General features: G+C 45.9%; 2 protein-coding genes and 2 pseudogenes across 2 annotated transcripts in view; all 4 read right to left on the bottom strand.

Annotated features, from left to right (window-relative positions):
• Positions 1–8,002, bottom strand: part of GIF (gastric intrinsic factor) — a 14,104-nt gene extending 6,102 nt beyond the window's left edge. The window contains exons 1-5 of the mRNA XM_006911360.3: positions 7,900–8,002; positions 7,025–7,201; positions 6,377–6,490; positions 5,848–5,988; positions 4,115–4,298 (exon numbers count right to left, since the gene is read on the bottom strand). Of these exons, the coding sequence (XP_006911422.1) occupies positions 4,115–4,298; positions 5,848–5,988; positions 6,377–6,490; positions 7,025–7,201; positions 7,900–8,002 (719 nt within the window). The remainder of the gene's footprint in view (positions 1–4,114; positions 4,299–5,847; positions 5,989–6,376; positions 6,491–7,024; positions 7,202–7,899) is intronic.
• LOC112479309 lies at positions 2,730–2,848 on the bottom strand (annotated as a pseudogene).
• Positions 8,003–9,247: 1,245 nt separating the features above from the next.
• LOC112479238 lies at positions 9,248–9,366 on the bottom strand (annotated as a pseudogene).
• A 4,270-nt stretch (positions 9,367–13,636) lies between these two features.
• Positions 13,637–15,877, bottom strand: part of TCN1 (transcobalamin 1) — a 9,972-nt gene continuing 7,731 nt past the window's right edge. The window contains exons 7-9 of the mRNA XM_006911252.1: positions 15,209–15,392; positions 13,862–13,980; positions 13,637–13,698 (exon numbers count right to left, since the gene is read on the bottom strand). Of these exons, the coding sequence (XP_006911314.1) occupies positions 13,637–13,698; positions 13,862–13,980; positions 15,209–15,392 (365 nt within the window). The remainder of the gene's footprint in view (positions 13,699–13,861; positions 13,981–15,208; positions 15,393–15,877) is intronic.

Raw genomic sequence — 15,877 nt, 5'->3', positions numbered from 1 at the left:
CAGAGAGAGACTGAAACAGAGAGAGAGAGAGAGAGAGAGAGAGAGATAGAGAGAGAGAGAGAGAGAGAGAGAGAGAGAGAGAGAGAGAGAGAGAGAGAGTTAGGTGTAGCCTTCATATGCCAAGTCTATCTAAGGGATAGACTTGGTCACTAATCTCTGTGGTCACCCAAAGTCCAAACTGAAGCTGCATGGGGACAATGTCTTTGTTGTTTACTGCTTCATCCGCACCACTTAGCTTGGTGTCTGCCACATGGTAAACACACAGCAAAAATCTGTGCAGCACTCAGTTGCAGGACACACTGTTAGGGCTGCTATATTTACTAATGAGGGCAAGAGCTGGGTGAAGCAAGCTCCAGCGGAGCTTCAGACGAGGACAACCTGGCCATCTAAACAGAATGCACCTCTTACGTTTTGGCATTGTCCTGCAGACCCCCTGGTGGACGCCTCCCATGCTTTGTGATCATAACAGCACTGTCAGCCAGAGGCTTCACACCCTGGCCACAGGCGTGGACTCAGGCCTGGGCTGGAATAATCATGGAGTGCCACCTTCTTGGTGACAGTGATTGGTGGGCACATGTACCAATAGAGTCTTTCCCTGATATACAGACACTGGAAGAGAGAAGCCTTTTCCCCTTCCGCTGGGGTAATTCGGCTGGTACCGTCTGAGTGAGCACTGAGCCGCTGGTGACCATCTCCCTCAGCCACTGGAAAAAGCTATGGAGCAGGAGAGAATGAGAAAATACCGGGGGTGGGAGATGAAGAGAAGAATGGTCCCTGATATGATTTGAGCCCTTTATTCTGATTCATCCTGAAATCACCTAATCCAGCCCTGGATGCCCCAGTTTATGTAAAATAGTAAGTCCCCATTTTCTTAAGCAAAGATTATTTGGGTGGTTGTTATTTGCAAAACGAGACTTGATTTCAAGACACAAGGAACTCATTCTACTTTGTTGAATTTTATGTCTCATGGGCAAAATAGAAACCAAAATTCCTGCCTGCTTTAGGGGGTGTCATTTGGGGTTCAGATGGGATGATGCGCACAGTCATTTTGTACTGTGTGGCAGATAAGCTATCATGACCGCCTCCCTCCCCTTACACTTGTGATGACCACGGCCACCAGAGCGTGTTAATGGGCTGACATCGCTGATGACTGATTTATCTGGAGCTTGAGATGGGATATGGGAGAAGGGAGAGGAGAGTCAAAAATGGCTCTGGGAGCCCGAGGCAGTACCGTGAGCAATTAGGCAGTTTGGACAGACACAACCATCACTGCTAACCTCCGTTAACCTCGGTGGCCTTGAACCAGGGCTCTTGCCAGAGCCCCCTTTTTGGTTTAGGAGCACCAGGCAGGTACTCCTCAGCAGCCATGCCTTGTCTGCCGGCCATATTCACCCCACAAATCCCACTAAGCGAGGTGTATCCCCTTGAGATAACGCACTTCCAACGCCAGCTCTCTAGAGAGAAGTGAACGTGAAGCTGCAAGAAGTCACCGATAACTGCGTTAATAACCCAGCTTTATCAGATGCCTTTCCAAGTCAAGTTCCTATCACAGGGATCTTGAACACGTTAGCATATCGATGGAAGAAAGAGTGGAAACTCTGGAACAGAGGAAAGGCCTCATGAGTGCCTTTGGGAAGCAATGTGGGTGGCCGAGGCCAGGGGTTCCCAACCCTCAGGCCGCGGACTGGTACCAGTCCGTGGCCTGTTAGGAACCGTGCCGCACAGCAAGGGATGCGTGGCTGGCGAGCCAGCAAAGCTTCGTCTGTATTTGCAGCCACTCCCCAGCGCCAGCATCCCTGCCTCAAATCCGCCTCAGATCGTCATAGGAGCACCTGTCCCTGGTGCCACGAAGGTTGGGGACCGCTGGCCTATGCCACTTGAGAGGCACTGATATCCTGGAGGATGGTGAGTAAAGGCTGAATAGGAAGATTTATGTCACCCCTCTTCTGCTGGGAGAGACTGTGAACAATTATTCAACACTACGTTGTGCCTGTGGTGTGTTTTTTTCAATACCTTTGCATCCTTGTTATGGGGGAAATTAAATTCAGATAAATTCAATATTTGCCTAAGACAGTGGCGGATCTGGGATTTAAACCCAAGTAGTTATAGCTCCAGAGCCCTTTACTTTTCTACAGCAGAACAGAACATTTTGGATTAGAAAAAGGTTACATATTAGACATTCGGATTAGACACATTCAGTGGTTTCAGACTTCAGGCTGTCTGGGTAAACTCCAAATATGGGACATAAGCGGGGAGGGGGAGGCTTTGTATCATTAACCAGCAAGAAATCCACGTGGCCTGTGTTATCTGGGTATGGATGAGGTCCTGTCTTTTCATAGGCAAAGCTTTAATTCTCATGAACAGCTTATCAGAGTGTACCCTGCAGGCGATAAAATCCCAAACAGAATTCACAAACCACATTAGCCAAAGCAAACACATTAGGCAGAAGCAAACACTTCTGTCTTGCACTCAGGTGAAGCAAGGTTATTCTAAGGGAGTCATAACTAAGGCCTTTCTTACGTCCCTTTCAGACTGCCTTTGTTCCTCCACACAGCTTTCTAGACCTGAGCCCCGGGATCGGTCTTGTATGATTCAGCCATGGTACCAGAAGAGTGTTATTCCACGGCAAAATTTCGCTGACCGTGACATGACGGAAACTGGCTTTGTTCTCACCGGTTGCTCCTGTACATGGCACATTGGAGTGAGGATTTTTTTTTTTTTTCTTTTAATGCCTACAGCACCTGGTCTTCCTACGTGGTCTCCCATCCAAATACTAACCAGGCCCAGCCCTGCTTAGCTTCCGAGATCAGTCGGGATGGGGCTTGTTCAGGATGGCATGGCCGTAGACTAGAGTGGGGATTTTGTATTGACTCTCATGTTTAACACCAACTAATTTTTAGTCGGTTTATACCCCTTGCTAATTTTTAATGCATGAAATATAAATACCAGTCTCCATCCCACAGCCCCCAAGGAGGATTTTTTTTTTTCCCTGCTTAGCTTCCGAGATCAGTCGGGATGGGGCTTGTTCAGGATGGCATGGCCGTAGTATAGAGTGGGGATTTTGTATTGACTCTCATGTTTAACACCAACTAATTTTTAGTCGGTTTATACCCCTTGCTAATTTTTAATGCATGAAATATAAATACCAGTCTCCATCCCACAGCCCCCAAGGAGGATTTTTTTTTTTTTTTTCTAACATTAGTTCAGAGCTATATTAGCTTTAGAGCTGGTTTCTTAACTCCACGGGTCTCTGTTTCCTGGGCTTTCTGAGCTGAGAAAATCATGATGTAGTTTTTCTATTAATTCCATAGGGAATTTTGAGACGTGAAAGCACAAACTTCATAGTTTGGACTAGAGGAATTGGCCACAGATGACCCTTTAGTTTCTGATTCTGGTTGGTTATCTCTCCCCATTGTCACTGGTGTGTCTTCCATAGGACGATGTTACCCTAATCAGCCCTAATCAAGGCGGGCCAGGGGGAGGGTGTATTCAGAGCTATATCAAGAGCATCTTATAGAATCCAAGCCTGGGAATCTGTGCTAAGGAAGCATAGGACTGAGTGTGGACTTGGCCACCAGACACACCTGGCTCTGCCATTTATTAGGGCTCTTTGTGAGGTTGAAATGAGATCAAGATTCAAATAGACCATGGCCGAGATTTGATGTCCAGTTTGCTTTAGACTCTTTTCATTAATCATTTTGAATACAAGCCCGTCTTTCTTCTGGGCCAAGATAAAGGGCTGAAAAAAGAACACTTGACCAGCCAGATGGAATCAGAAAATTCATTATTTTATATGTCAAACTTTCATTCATCTATAATTATTATGAACAAATTGATTGTAATTAATAATAAACCAATACATTTTTGGATTTCTTTTTTTTTTTTTTCCCCAAGGAAGAGAAAAGAGTTCATGTCGATTCATTTTCACACTTTACCTGTGAGGTGAGAAGGAATGAACACTTACCCCATTCTACCAGTAGAGAAACTGAGGTCCAGGCACCACAGGGAATCGACCTCAAGTACACCAGCTGCTCTTTCCGAGAGGTATTAGAAGAAGCCTGGTCTCTTGACCCTACAGTCCAATCTTATTGGCACGGACCCTAACGATGTCCTCACCTGCATGGCAAGGCCAGTACTGTAGATGTTCCCGATGAGGCCACTCTCTCTGATCCTCGTGCCGATGTTCTCCACAACCTCCTTTAGGACCTGACCGAACAGGGTTCTGTAATCTTCCTCTGAGCCTACAGGGATCTTGTTGTACATACAGGTCAGTGCCAAGGTCATCACTGCTTCTGTGTCTGTGAATCACAGGGAGATAAGACAGCCACCACCACAATGCGAACAGCTGACCTGTACCGTGTTCCAGGTGCATTATCTCTTTTACTCTTCAGGACAACCTGTGTGACAGGACCTGTTATTATCTCCATTTAAGGGATGAGAAAACGAAGGCTCAGAGAGGTTAAGTGACTGCCCAAGGCCACAAAGTCAGCAAGTAGCAGCACCAGGACCTGAACCCAGGTACGTATGACTGCACAGCTCATGCTTTTCATTGATGTCGACCAGCAATATATTCTATCCCCCTTCTCTTGTCTCGATGTTTATCTTTCAAAAGGTCACTGGTTCTTGAAGCCCCGGCCATCAGCACCTCTCAGCGAAGCCTCCCCTGGTCATCCCGGCACAAGTGCAGTCCCTCCTGCACTCCTGGAGGAGTTGTTGTTTGTACCTGCTTCGCAGTCTGCGCACTCTCTGTGGTTTTGTCGTTACTGTGCTCTGTGAACTCCTGGATGGAAGGGACTTGGCGTCCCCCTTAGGACCCAGCACAGGGGGCCTTTCTGTTATTTGTACCGGAGAACACGTGCGGATGGAATGAGCAAGCTCTGTCATGACAGGACCAGAACCGGCAAATGAAAGACTTGCCAGGTGGCATTTTTCTTTCGTTGACCTTCCCCTCCCCACCCCAATCTCTCCCTGAAGGTCAGGTGACCTCATTGAAGGGGACTGCATCGTTGAAACAAGTAGTGTAAAAAAAATCTGAATTTTCTGAACTGGCAGAGACACCCCAGATGGGAAGTGGAGGCCAGTCTGTTCTTGACCCACAGGAAGGGTACCTGAGTAAATATCTATCTGCTTTTTGTTCTGAATGAGGCCGAAATGAGAGAGGCTGCTGACGAGGCACGTATCAGGGAGTGACATCCTGACAGAAAGCTGTTGCTGAGAGAGTGGCAGAGGAGAAAAGGCGACCATGAATGAGGGATCATTCATGCAGAGGAGGGATCATCAGACGCAGAAGGGTAGGCAGAGGAAGGGCGTTGGTGTCGCAGAGGAAAAAGCTTCCATTCCCAAGCAGCCACGTGCTTGCAGAATGAAGGAACGAGGTGACTCCGGTGCATCCTTGAAGGGAAGCCTGATGGGCTCAGGATTCAGAGAGCAGCCGTTTGATAAACAGAGACTATTTGGATGTTCTGAGGAGAAGCACGGAGAAGAGCAGAGTGTGGAAGCATCAGTAGTGATAAATGAGCGGGTTCAGGTAGGGCTGAGTCTAGACCTCGATTTAAAAATTTAGTAATTTGCCTGGGAGCAACTCCTGACTTGGGTGACATGTTTTTTGTTTCCAGTGGAGATTCTGTAACTGCCAGATGTTAAAAGTATTATTCCAGTTTCTAGGTTTTACTATCTCCCTTTCATTTATTTCTTAACGTGTCCAACAAACATTTGTTAAGTATCTCCCCTCTACAGACATCTTCATGAGCCCAGCTCCTCCCACCTCCCACTTTCCCCACCAGCTCTGCCATTCAGTGCCGTTGATGGTGCCAGCTCAGGGCAGTTGGAGAGTGGGGACCTACTTACCTATATCAAAGGTAGAAGAACTGGCCGGCACGGTCTTGGCAAAACGGACCGCTATCGGTAAGGTCGCCTCAGAGTTCTGCTGGCACAGTGCCAAGATCGCCAGACTGGGTCCATAGAAGCTCAGAGCCTCAGCGCTGGGGCCTCGGCAGAGGATAGAGGGCCTTCATCAGACTGACATTCAGCATCATGAGGACATTCGGGGTGAAAAAAAATACATGCCAAACCTTTTGAATAGACATTGTTAGAAAATCTGTCCAAAAAGGAAGACACCATATTGGCTAAAGATACCATCTGTGTTTCTCAGAGTAAGAATGACATCTGGCACGAGAATGGAATACAAGGGATGACGCTCGTTCATTTTGGTTTGGAAGTGAATATCCAGCCCGTGGGCTTAGCTTGGGGAACCTGAGTGGAGGCCCTTCACGTCTCTTCCCTAACATCCCACTCTGCCATCCTTTTCTTTTTAGGTTTAGAATTCTCAGGAAGGACCATTTGCCCCCATCTCCCTTCCCTTCCAATGAGGTCTTACTCGAAGGCTCCCAGTTCTCCATTTGTTTCTGTAGAATCGATACTTTAGTCCCAGGGTCCCGGCAGGAGGAGGTGAGAGCCATGATGATGAGGGCGAGCTCACCCACGCTCAGGTCTGTGGTGCAGAGGACAGAATGGTTAAAGGCATCTTCAGGCGGGCGAGCACGGCGGGGGAGGCGGGAATGGGGGAGGGGCTGGGACGAGCCCTCTGCTTCTTTCCAGATCATTTTGATGTTTTAATCATGTGATTAGATAGCTTTTTAAAAATCTTCCTTAAGGAAAGAAGTATTCCTTAAGAAAAATACTTAAGGAATGTTTAATCTAGTGGCCTCTGTGTCACTTGACGACTCCACCAAGAATCCCTGGCATTTGTTTAGAAAAGCAGCACGAACTCCCATACGAGTTCACAGATGACCATTCGTGGTTGCAAAATGATTTTAACTTTATTATCTCACTCGAGCTTCAAGGCCACTCCTGTGAGGTAGGCAGAAAGATATTCGATTATTATTATCCTTGTTATCATTACTATTAGTGTTATGGTTATGAGAAACACCTGCATTTTGCAAATGAGAAAAGTGAGATTAAGCAGGATCAAGAGACCTGCCGAAGGTCACAGCGTTAGGTGGAGGGAGGGGCTGTGACTTCTCACCAGCTGCGTCACTGGCCATGAGCTTGTAAGTCAGGAGCTTCTGGGCCTCCAAGTTGTAGGCTCCGGCCAGGTTCATGGCAATGAGGATGCTGGGGTTGGGGTAGGCTGAGCTGGTCACAGAGTTCTCCATGAGCACTTGTATTCCACTGACCAAGGACTGCTGTGCCGGGGGTACAGCTGGGAAAAGACAGCCATTTACAGAACCCCTCACCTTCTCTTCTCAGAAACATATTTCCCGTGTCTTTTAGGAGAAGACAGGATTAGCATTGCTATCCTCAGGGACGCCCCTGAATGGATGACTTTTCAAGAGACATGGAGAAAACACCGAGACTTTCTTCCGAGGCCAGCTGTTCCCAACCTTTTCTCAAATAACCTTTACCTCTAAGAAAGTGATTTCTCATTTAACACCTTCAGGCAATATGGCTCACAGACAGTGCCTGTGATTTCTAGCACATTCTTGGAAATCACTGATTCCCTTGCACCCATTTTTTTTCCCCTCACTCTTACACGGAGAATATATTCAAGATTTGGGATATGACCTGTCCTCGGCAAGACCCCTAAACTGCCACTGGTAATGGGGCCCGGTCAGAACAGCCACTGAGCGTCTGTCTTTGTACCATCCATCAGCCGTCCTACCTGTAACAGTATTTCAGTCGCTCAGTATAAACGTGTAGACTGGCATCTCGAAGAGCTTATGTTATTAAGTGAGGGAAGATGAACCAACACTCTCACACCCTGATGCACCCATGTTGGAATTCCTATACTGACTGCTGTTTCTAACCTCTTCCTCATCAGCAGACCCCACGGTGCCTGGTCCCTGCCAAGCCCCAGGGTACCTGCCTCTCTGAGCTTCTTGGGAGACACAGCATACTCACAGCACGAGCTTTGGGTCTGAGTGCTGGTCCCAGCTGTAGCCCAGAGAAGGTTCAGGAGGTAAAGGGTAAACCAGGCCGTCTCTCTCTCTCCCGTCCTGTCCATGGCTCCCGTCCACAGATCCCAGTGTTTTCTAGTGGAATATTTCTCTGCTTTCTCTTATATATGCTTTTCTTTGTGGAGCAGGCCCTCCTCCCCTCTCCCAGCCACTCCTAACTGCCCATGTTGACCTCTCTCTCCCCGAGAGAGCTCATTTCCATTTGCTTATCTAAGTTCACCTACTATAGACCCTCCAAGGCCTCTGAAGGTGACTTCTAGGCAGCGCAGTCATATGAGAAACTTGGGCAGGGTATGCAGTGAAGGCAATGGAACAAAGCTCCCTTTACCAGAATCCTGGGTCGTTCCAGTGGGAGGTTTGGCTAACGTGTGAGTGGAAACGAGACTTTCTCCTCCGCCATTTACACCTGGGCAGATAGCCTCTGCGTATCAGCAACCGCTGCACTGAGGTTGGGGTGATTGCTAAGGCATCGCCTCATTTTATGGTTTGAGGAACGAGCTTTACCATATGCCCTTTGGGGCTCTCAGGTGGGGAGCTGCCAGGTGACTTGCGATTAATGGAGTTGACATGACCTGGGGTCCAGCCTCGGCTCTTTGAAGTTCTTTGGCTTTAGGCAAGCGGTGGACCAGTTTCCCAGAAATAGTTCTGTTTGATTTCACTTTCCTTATCTGGGGATGAAAGCAGTTTCAAACGCCCCGGGTCTTCACGTGTTATCTTTAAAGGAAGTAATTAGAAAACACAGGATCAATGAATATTAATATTAAGTGTTAAGTGTATATATATATATATATATACACACACACACATATATATTAAATATATATATACATATTTCAGAAATGTAGCTATATATTATAAAGCAAAGTATACCTCACTGTAACAGAGATCTGGAAATGTCTTGAGATTATAAAGAGGGGGCTAATTTTTTTCTAACTACTGGATTTTAAGCAGCTCCTTTTATTTTTAATTAAAACTTATTTTTCAGTTATAGTCGACATTCAATATTATATTTGTTTCGGGCATACAGCATAGTGGTTAGACATTCCTATAATTTATGAAGCGATCCCCCGATTAGTCTAGTACCCCCTGACACCATATGCAGTTATTACGATATCGTTGACTATATTCCCTATGCTGTACTTTACATCTCCATGACCGTTTTGTAACTGCATTTTGTATTTTAATCTCTTTTATTCATTTATTTTTTTTTTTTTTAGGCACAGCAACCCTTGGTTGCCCTCACAGACTGCAAAGACCTCGTCATCTTACAATCCCTTATTTTTTATTTTTTGCACCAACAGCACCTGGTCTTCCTAGGTGGTCTCCCATCCAAGTACTAACCTGGCCCGACCCTGCTTAGCTTCCGAGATCAGACGGGATGGAGCTTGTTCAGGGTGTCATGGCTGTAGCCTAATCGCTTCACTTTTTTTCATCCAGTCCCCAACCCCCTGCCCACCTGGCAACCATCAGTTTGTTCTCTGTAAAAGCAGCTCCTTTCAAGGGGGACATTCTTCAGCGGCTCCCACCTTAGAATAAAGCTCAAAGTTCTTTTGATGGCCTACGAGGCCCTGTGAGATCTATCTCCTGCTTTCCTTTCGAGTCTCACCTCCGTCCACTTTCTCTCTCACTCACTTTGCTCCAGCCACATGGAGCTTCTTATCGTTCGGCCACCTTTGCCCTTGCTGTCCCTTCTGCCCAGGACATGCTCTCTCCACGCATTCTCCTGGTGGCTCCGTCACTTCACTCATGTCTCTGCTCACAAAGAGAGGCCTTCCCAGACCATTGTGTATAAGACAGGTGCCCCTTACCTGCTGTTAACTCCTCACCCTCTGTCCCACGATGTGTGTGGTCCATTTATCGTCCGTGACCTTCCCCACTAGAGCGTCTCCTCCAGGTGGGAAGGCGCTTTGTCTACTGTGTTCACTGCTCCGTCCCCAGCCCTTGAGATACCACCTAGCTAGCTCACAGTAGGTATCGCTTGAAAACTTTCTGAACGGACCAACTAGTGAACAAATATCAAACATGGGTTATAAAGTATCCTCTCTCTCGCAGAATGGTGGTGGTCTCGTGACGTGTTAGGGTGTGCCGGGCAGTTTCTAACGTGGCCCTGGGTTCCCGTGTCCTGACGTTTGTCCCCCTGCGGAATTTCCTCTGGAGTGTGGGCTGGCCTCGCTTCTAATGAATGTGCACAGAAAAAGTGATAAGATGAGGTTACAAAAGACCCGCCTCCCTCCTGCTCGTCATAGTCTCTCTTTGGCCCTTCTCACGTATCGCTTTGCTAAAGCCAGCTGCCATGTCGTCATCTGCGTTGTGGAGAAGCCCATGTGGCGAAGAACTAAGAGCCGCATCCAGCCAACCGCCGTGGAGGGAGGAATCCTGCCAATGACCCTGTGCGCGAGCTCGGAAGCAGATCCTTCCCCAGTTGAGCTTTAAGATGAAGGCAGCGCCAGCCAAAGCCTCGTGAGAGACCTCGAGCCAGGGGACCCAGTTAATCCCTTCATTCCTGACCCACAGAAACCGTGAGGTAATAAATGTTGTTTTAAGTCACTAAAGTTTTAGGATAACATGTTACGCACCAATGTGTAGCAGATACGTAGCATGTGATGGGAGAAGAGACTGGAGAGACAGTTTGGGCCTTCGTGGTGTGGGACCTGGTATGCCACATGAGGGAGCCGCAGGCAGAAGAATGCCCCCTCCGCTCCACGGCGTCCACGTGCCAGTCCCTGGAACTGGGGGTGTGTTAGGTTACGTGGTAAAGGGAATTAAGGCTTCACTTGGAATCGAGGTTGCTGATAAACCGCCTTGGAGACAGGAGGAATTCTTGGATTGTCTGAGTGGGCCCTCTGCGATCCTTCCAGGAGGAGGAGGGAGGCAGGAGGGTTAGGGTCGGGGAAGGCGATGTGATGATGGAAGCAGAGGTCAGAACAACGCAGCTGCTGGCTTTGAAGATGGCGGGGACCGTGAGCCTGGAACTGCGGGCATCCTCCGGAAGCTGGAAAGGGCAAGGAGACAGGATCTCCCCGAGAACCTCTAGGAGAGCACAGCCCTTTCGACATTTTGATTTCAGCCCAGTGAGATCCATTCCAGACTTCTGACGTCCAGAACTGTACGATCATACATTTATCTCGTTATAAGCCAATACATTTGTGGTGATTCGTCACAGCAGCAATAAGAATCTAAGGAATAAGAGCCCAGCATGGTGTTGAACTTGGGTTCCAGAGCCTGCTCTTGACCATCCTGAGAGGATCCACGCGTGCATCTTGGTGTGCCTGCTCTTTAAACACACACTTCCTTATAAATTGCCACTTACGGCCATGGTTGTCGCAAGACTGATTATCACACAGTTGTTTCAGTTAGCAAACAACTTGCAGAACAGAGACCATGAGGCCCTACGTTTCTTAACTACATACTGCATTTTGACAGTCCTTGGCTAACTATTGACTGGGTCGATTAATTGATTGATCGATTGGTTTGTTTGCTTGCTTGCCTGCTTGCCTGTTTCTTCCTGTGCCTAATTTTCTAGTATCGAAGCACCCAGATTCTCCCTTTGGACATCTGAACGGTTTATATGTGTCAAATACTCTTTGACAGCAGATAGAAGTTTCAACCCTCAGACTCCGTGTGGACTTTGTAACAGTTTTAAGCCCGAGGAGCTTCTCAGAATGCAAGCGTGGCCCAAGCTGGGTTTCGCCGGCCCACGTCAGTGGGATGCTAAGAGCATGTGATTCCGTTCACCTTCATGTCTGTCTCTGAGATTAAAGGCATTTCTATCAGACCGCAGTGTTACCACGTTCTCCTTAGAGAGCACTGGCTGCGAGAGACTCAGTTCTCTCTCTTAGAAACGGAAGCTAACGATGCTGCTGCAGGAAAGCGTCAGGAAGCATAGTGGTGTCACGTGAGATTTGGTGCTAGGTCCAATCAGGAGAATTTAAATAGGAATTGCAAGGAAAATGACTTTTTGATGCATGATGGCATCTTATTTGATTTCGTGTCAGTATAGAATAATCTCTTATACCATATTTGAAAAAATAGGTCTAATACAAATTGGGTGCTTTACTGGCATTGACTATTACCGAAAGAGAGCTAGAATCATAGAGAGTTAGGGATCTCAAAGGGACCTACAATATTCCCATTTTGTTATTTGTCAATTGCAGGGTCATTACTTTCTGTTATTTTGACATATTTGTGTCTAGATTTTTGCTTGAGCTTCTTTATTTTTACTTATGGACATAACAGATCATGTGTACTGATAGTCCCAGTTCTTAATCAGGTTTTTTTTTTCAAATGTAATTATTGACCGTGTTCACTGACACTCTTTACAATGTCATGGTTGGATGATAAACTGTATGGCCACCCATTTTATTATGGATAGTAATGTCATTTCTAACATTTTGCATATCTGTCATCTGAAACCATTATGCTTCAATTTCACATAGACTGTATAGTCTACAAATGGATCTGACAGCTGCTACCTCATGCTAACCATGTACCATGGAGTTCTGGAAGGGATGACATGCTTCCCCTCACCTCTGACTTAGCTTTCAAGATGCAACACAGACCCAGGAGGACAGAATCCATTGCTGTCTGGTTATGAGGACGTCTGTCACACCTAGTTAATGGAGGCCCGAGCAGGGCCGACCCTGCGAATCCAGGATGAGTACCAGAAAGCAGTGTGTAGGAAGAAGGTTCAAACCCTGAGTATGAAGCAGAGAGTTGCTGGTGGAGGGAAGGATGCTAAAATCCTCGAGAAATCACTGGAGAAACGAGAAAGACGCTGCTAAAATAATTCAGCTCATTCTACCTCAAGGCATTTTCCTTTTGGGGGTTGCTTTAAATGGGTGACTTTATGCTTCATCTGAAGCACCTTTTGCCCTTTGGCCCCGTAACGGCCTGTCTGGTTCACGACTAGATGTTCAGGTAGCTCAGATCCTCAGTATAATGTGTAGCCCAGCTCACGTTGCTGAGATAGGATTCAACTTTTCTTTTTTAATGTGAATTCTGCTGAAATAAACATCAGAGGTGATATTTTTCATGTAGGTTCTGATGACGTGACTATCAGGGTGATTTTTATGGGGAAGTAAAAGGAAAATAAATGTGGGAGAAGAACAAGTGGGATCCAAGGGAGATAGCTGGAGGAGGGGATGTTTTTGCTCAAACTTCGAAGACTGACTTTTATGTGTACACCTGACATTTCCCACCTCGAGCAGAGCAGTGTTTTCCTCTCTACCCACCGTATGCGGTCCTGAGGCTCACTCCATATGTCCCTTGCATCTGGATTTCACAGAGCTCAGTCTCCCTACTTGATCTCGACGCTTGTGGCTGCCACATGAGACCTAGAACCTTGTCTCCATTTTTCTCAGTCTCCCAAGGTCACCCAGATGGCGAGCAGGGTAGAACTTGAGTAGAACTCGGCTTATTAGATAGGTGGTCTCATCTCTTTCATGTCACATCCTCCCGAGGTGGTCTTCCCTCCAATAATAATAATAATATCCTTTTAAAATGAAATGATTAGAACATGCTCTTTTTGTACAGTCGTTGATATTTATTGAACATGCAAAGAAAAGGCGGTTACTGACTCCCCTGTTGCGATCGAGACAGATGGAAGAGAAGACATGAGGTCAGTCTCCATATGGAATTCTACTTCGTGAGACTTAGATCCAGCTGAGGAAGGTCTGAGTGGATTAGTACTTGCTCCAGCGAACCTCCAAATTTTCCCCATCATGGACAACGTAACTACCAACTCCTGAACAGGAAGAAGGAGAAGTCGGTCCAGCGATTGGACCACCCAGCCACTAAGTGATGGATATCACTGTCCCAGTTCCTGGGCACATTCTCCACGGAAGCTCACACATCTGGATGCTCTGGGCATGTTCACACCGTGGGGCTTTGGGCACACTCTCCCTTACCTTGGCTCAGTGGTTTTCCTTCACTCAGGAGTTCCCAGTAGGTTCTGTCATTACTGTTGGCCTTCAAGTCCTGAACAGAGGTGACGTAGGGGCCCCAAGAGCTCTCCACCACTGTGAAACTGTGGGGACAGTGAATGGGTTACAGGAACTTAGAATTTTCAAAAGCAATGTACCTAGGAATCACTTGAAGATATTACACCCCCCCCCCCAAATGCATATTTCCTGGCCCTATTCTCAGAGACTTTGATTCTATAGGTCTGGGCTGAGACCAGGAATCTGCATATATTATAAACACTGCAGATGATTCTGTGCAGGCACTCCACAATTCATGCTAAATTAGAGAAATGATGCCCATGGTTTCTGTTCCTCCCTCCTGCCACAGGAGACACTTTGCAGTCAACAACTTCTGATCTTCTACCCCAAGAGAGTAACTGACAAAGATACTAAAATGGTAGGTGAAAGTGTTAACCTGATGTCCTACAGTGCCATAAGCCATAATTTAGTAGGTTTTCTCTTAAGAAAGAGACACAGGAAAGAATCATTTAGTATTTCATATGTGTTTATTAAAAAGGGACATGGTCAATGTCTGTTTCACATTCTTTAGTCACATTTCTCTTCCTGGGAGCACGTGAAAGGAGCCTTTATAATTATATATGTACATTTATAATATAAAATGTATGTACACACAGATATTTTCATTGATAGGTTTTTCTCTGTAGCATCATGTAAGATTTTATATTATAGGCACAATATTGTGTTATTAGACACAATAAACAATTGTCAGATTTAAGAATCCAAAATAACCATAGTTTTTAGAGACAAAGTCAGTATCTTAATTTTAATATTTGACCTCGCTAGGCCAGGGAATCTTATTAATCTAAGGGTCCCTAACGCTCCTGGAAGCAGGAGTGGGGCATGGAGAGTTTCCCGGGTGTTTGAGAGATCTCTGATTTAAATGATGTTTTGTGTGTATGTTCATTTTACTGGGATGAGCAACCCACTCATCTGATTTTCAGAGGGATCAGTAATTAAAAAATTGTTAAGAGCACTTGTTTTAGACACAGAATGTCTGACATAAAAGTTCTATTTATTGAAGTTTTACTGACTGAAGAGAGATCCCTGGGACTTATTCACCTATTAAGTGAACATTAATTTAATACCTGTTATATGCTATAAGATACAAGGTCTCACCTCTATTTTTTGACCCCTGCCATGAGATGTAGATGGACAACAAACATACTGATTAAGAAGTGTTTAACTGTACTTGTTTTCACGTGCAAAGGTATTTTTACTGAGTCTTTCAAAATCACACCAATAACCTTACCTTTAGGTTATATACAGACATACCGAAATGCAGCCTCATTTATTTTCCGAGCTTCCTCCATGACATCGAGGAAAACAGAGCCATTCAGCACAGTGACTTTGGTGGGATATGTTTCATTGATTTTCACAGAATAATGGACTGAAATATATGAGGATGAGCTAGTAGGTGCCACAGATACAGGCTCATGAATGGAGATGCTGAAGTTACCTGGCATAGACAGAAAAGCAGAGAAGAATTCTTATTCGGAACAGTAAAAATGCTGTTAGAGTTGCACACTCATCCAGCCCTTACCCATGGACTCCATTTTTTTATGCAGTGAGGGATTTTCTACAGGGAACAAGTGTCATCAATCAAGGGGCAGACCTCATGTGACTAAAGCAGAAATTAAAACCCTGTACTCACTGCCTTGTAAACGCTTGTCTCACCTCTCTGCTCTTTAAGCTGTTTAGTCACCCCTCTCTCGTTTCTCACAGAGCCCCCTGATTTTTTCCCCTTTGGTATAATGCTTCCTTTTTGTATTTGCCTTTTTATATCTTAACATTTATTGAAAAATATTATGTGCTAGGCACAGTACTACTCATTTTACATGAACTACTTTAGTCCTCATAAAAACCTAAGTTAGATATTATAATCATTTGCATTTCTTACACTAGAAAACTGAAGTTCAGAGGTTTAACATTTTGTCCAGGGTC

Source organism: Pteropus alecto, unplaced genomic scaffold (assembly GCF_000325575.1).
Source record: "Pteropus alecto unplaced genomic scaffold, ASM32557v1 scaffold43, whole genome shotgun sequence".
Lineage (NCBI taxonomy): Eukaryota > Metazoa > Chordata > Mammalia > Chiroptera > Pteropodidae > Pteropus > Pteropus alecto.
Note: the sequence above shows the minus strand (reverse complement) of the source record. Positions and strands in the feature narration are given on the sequence as shown.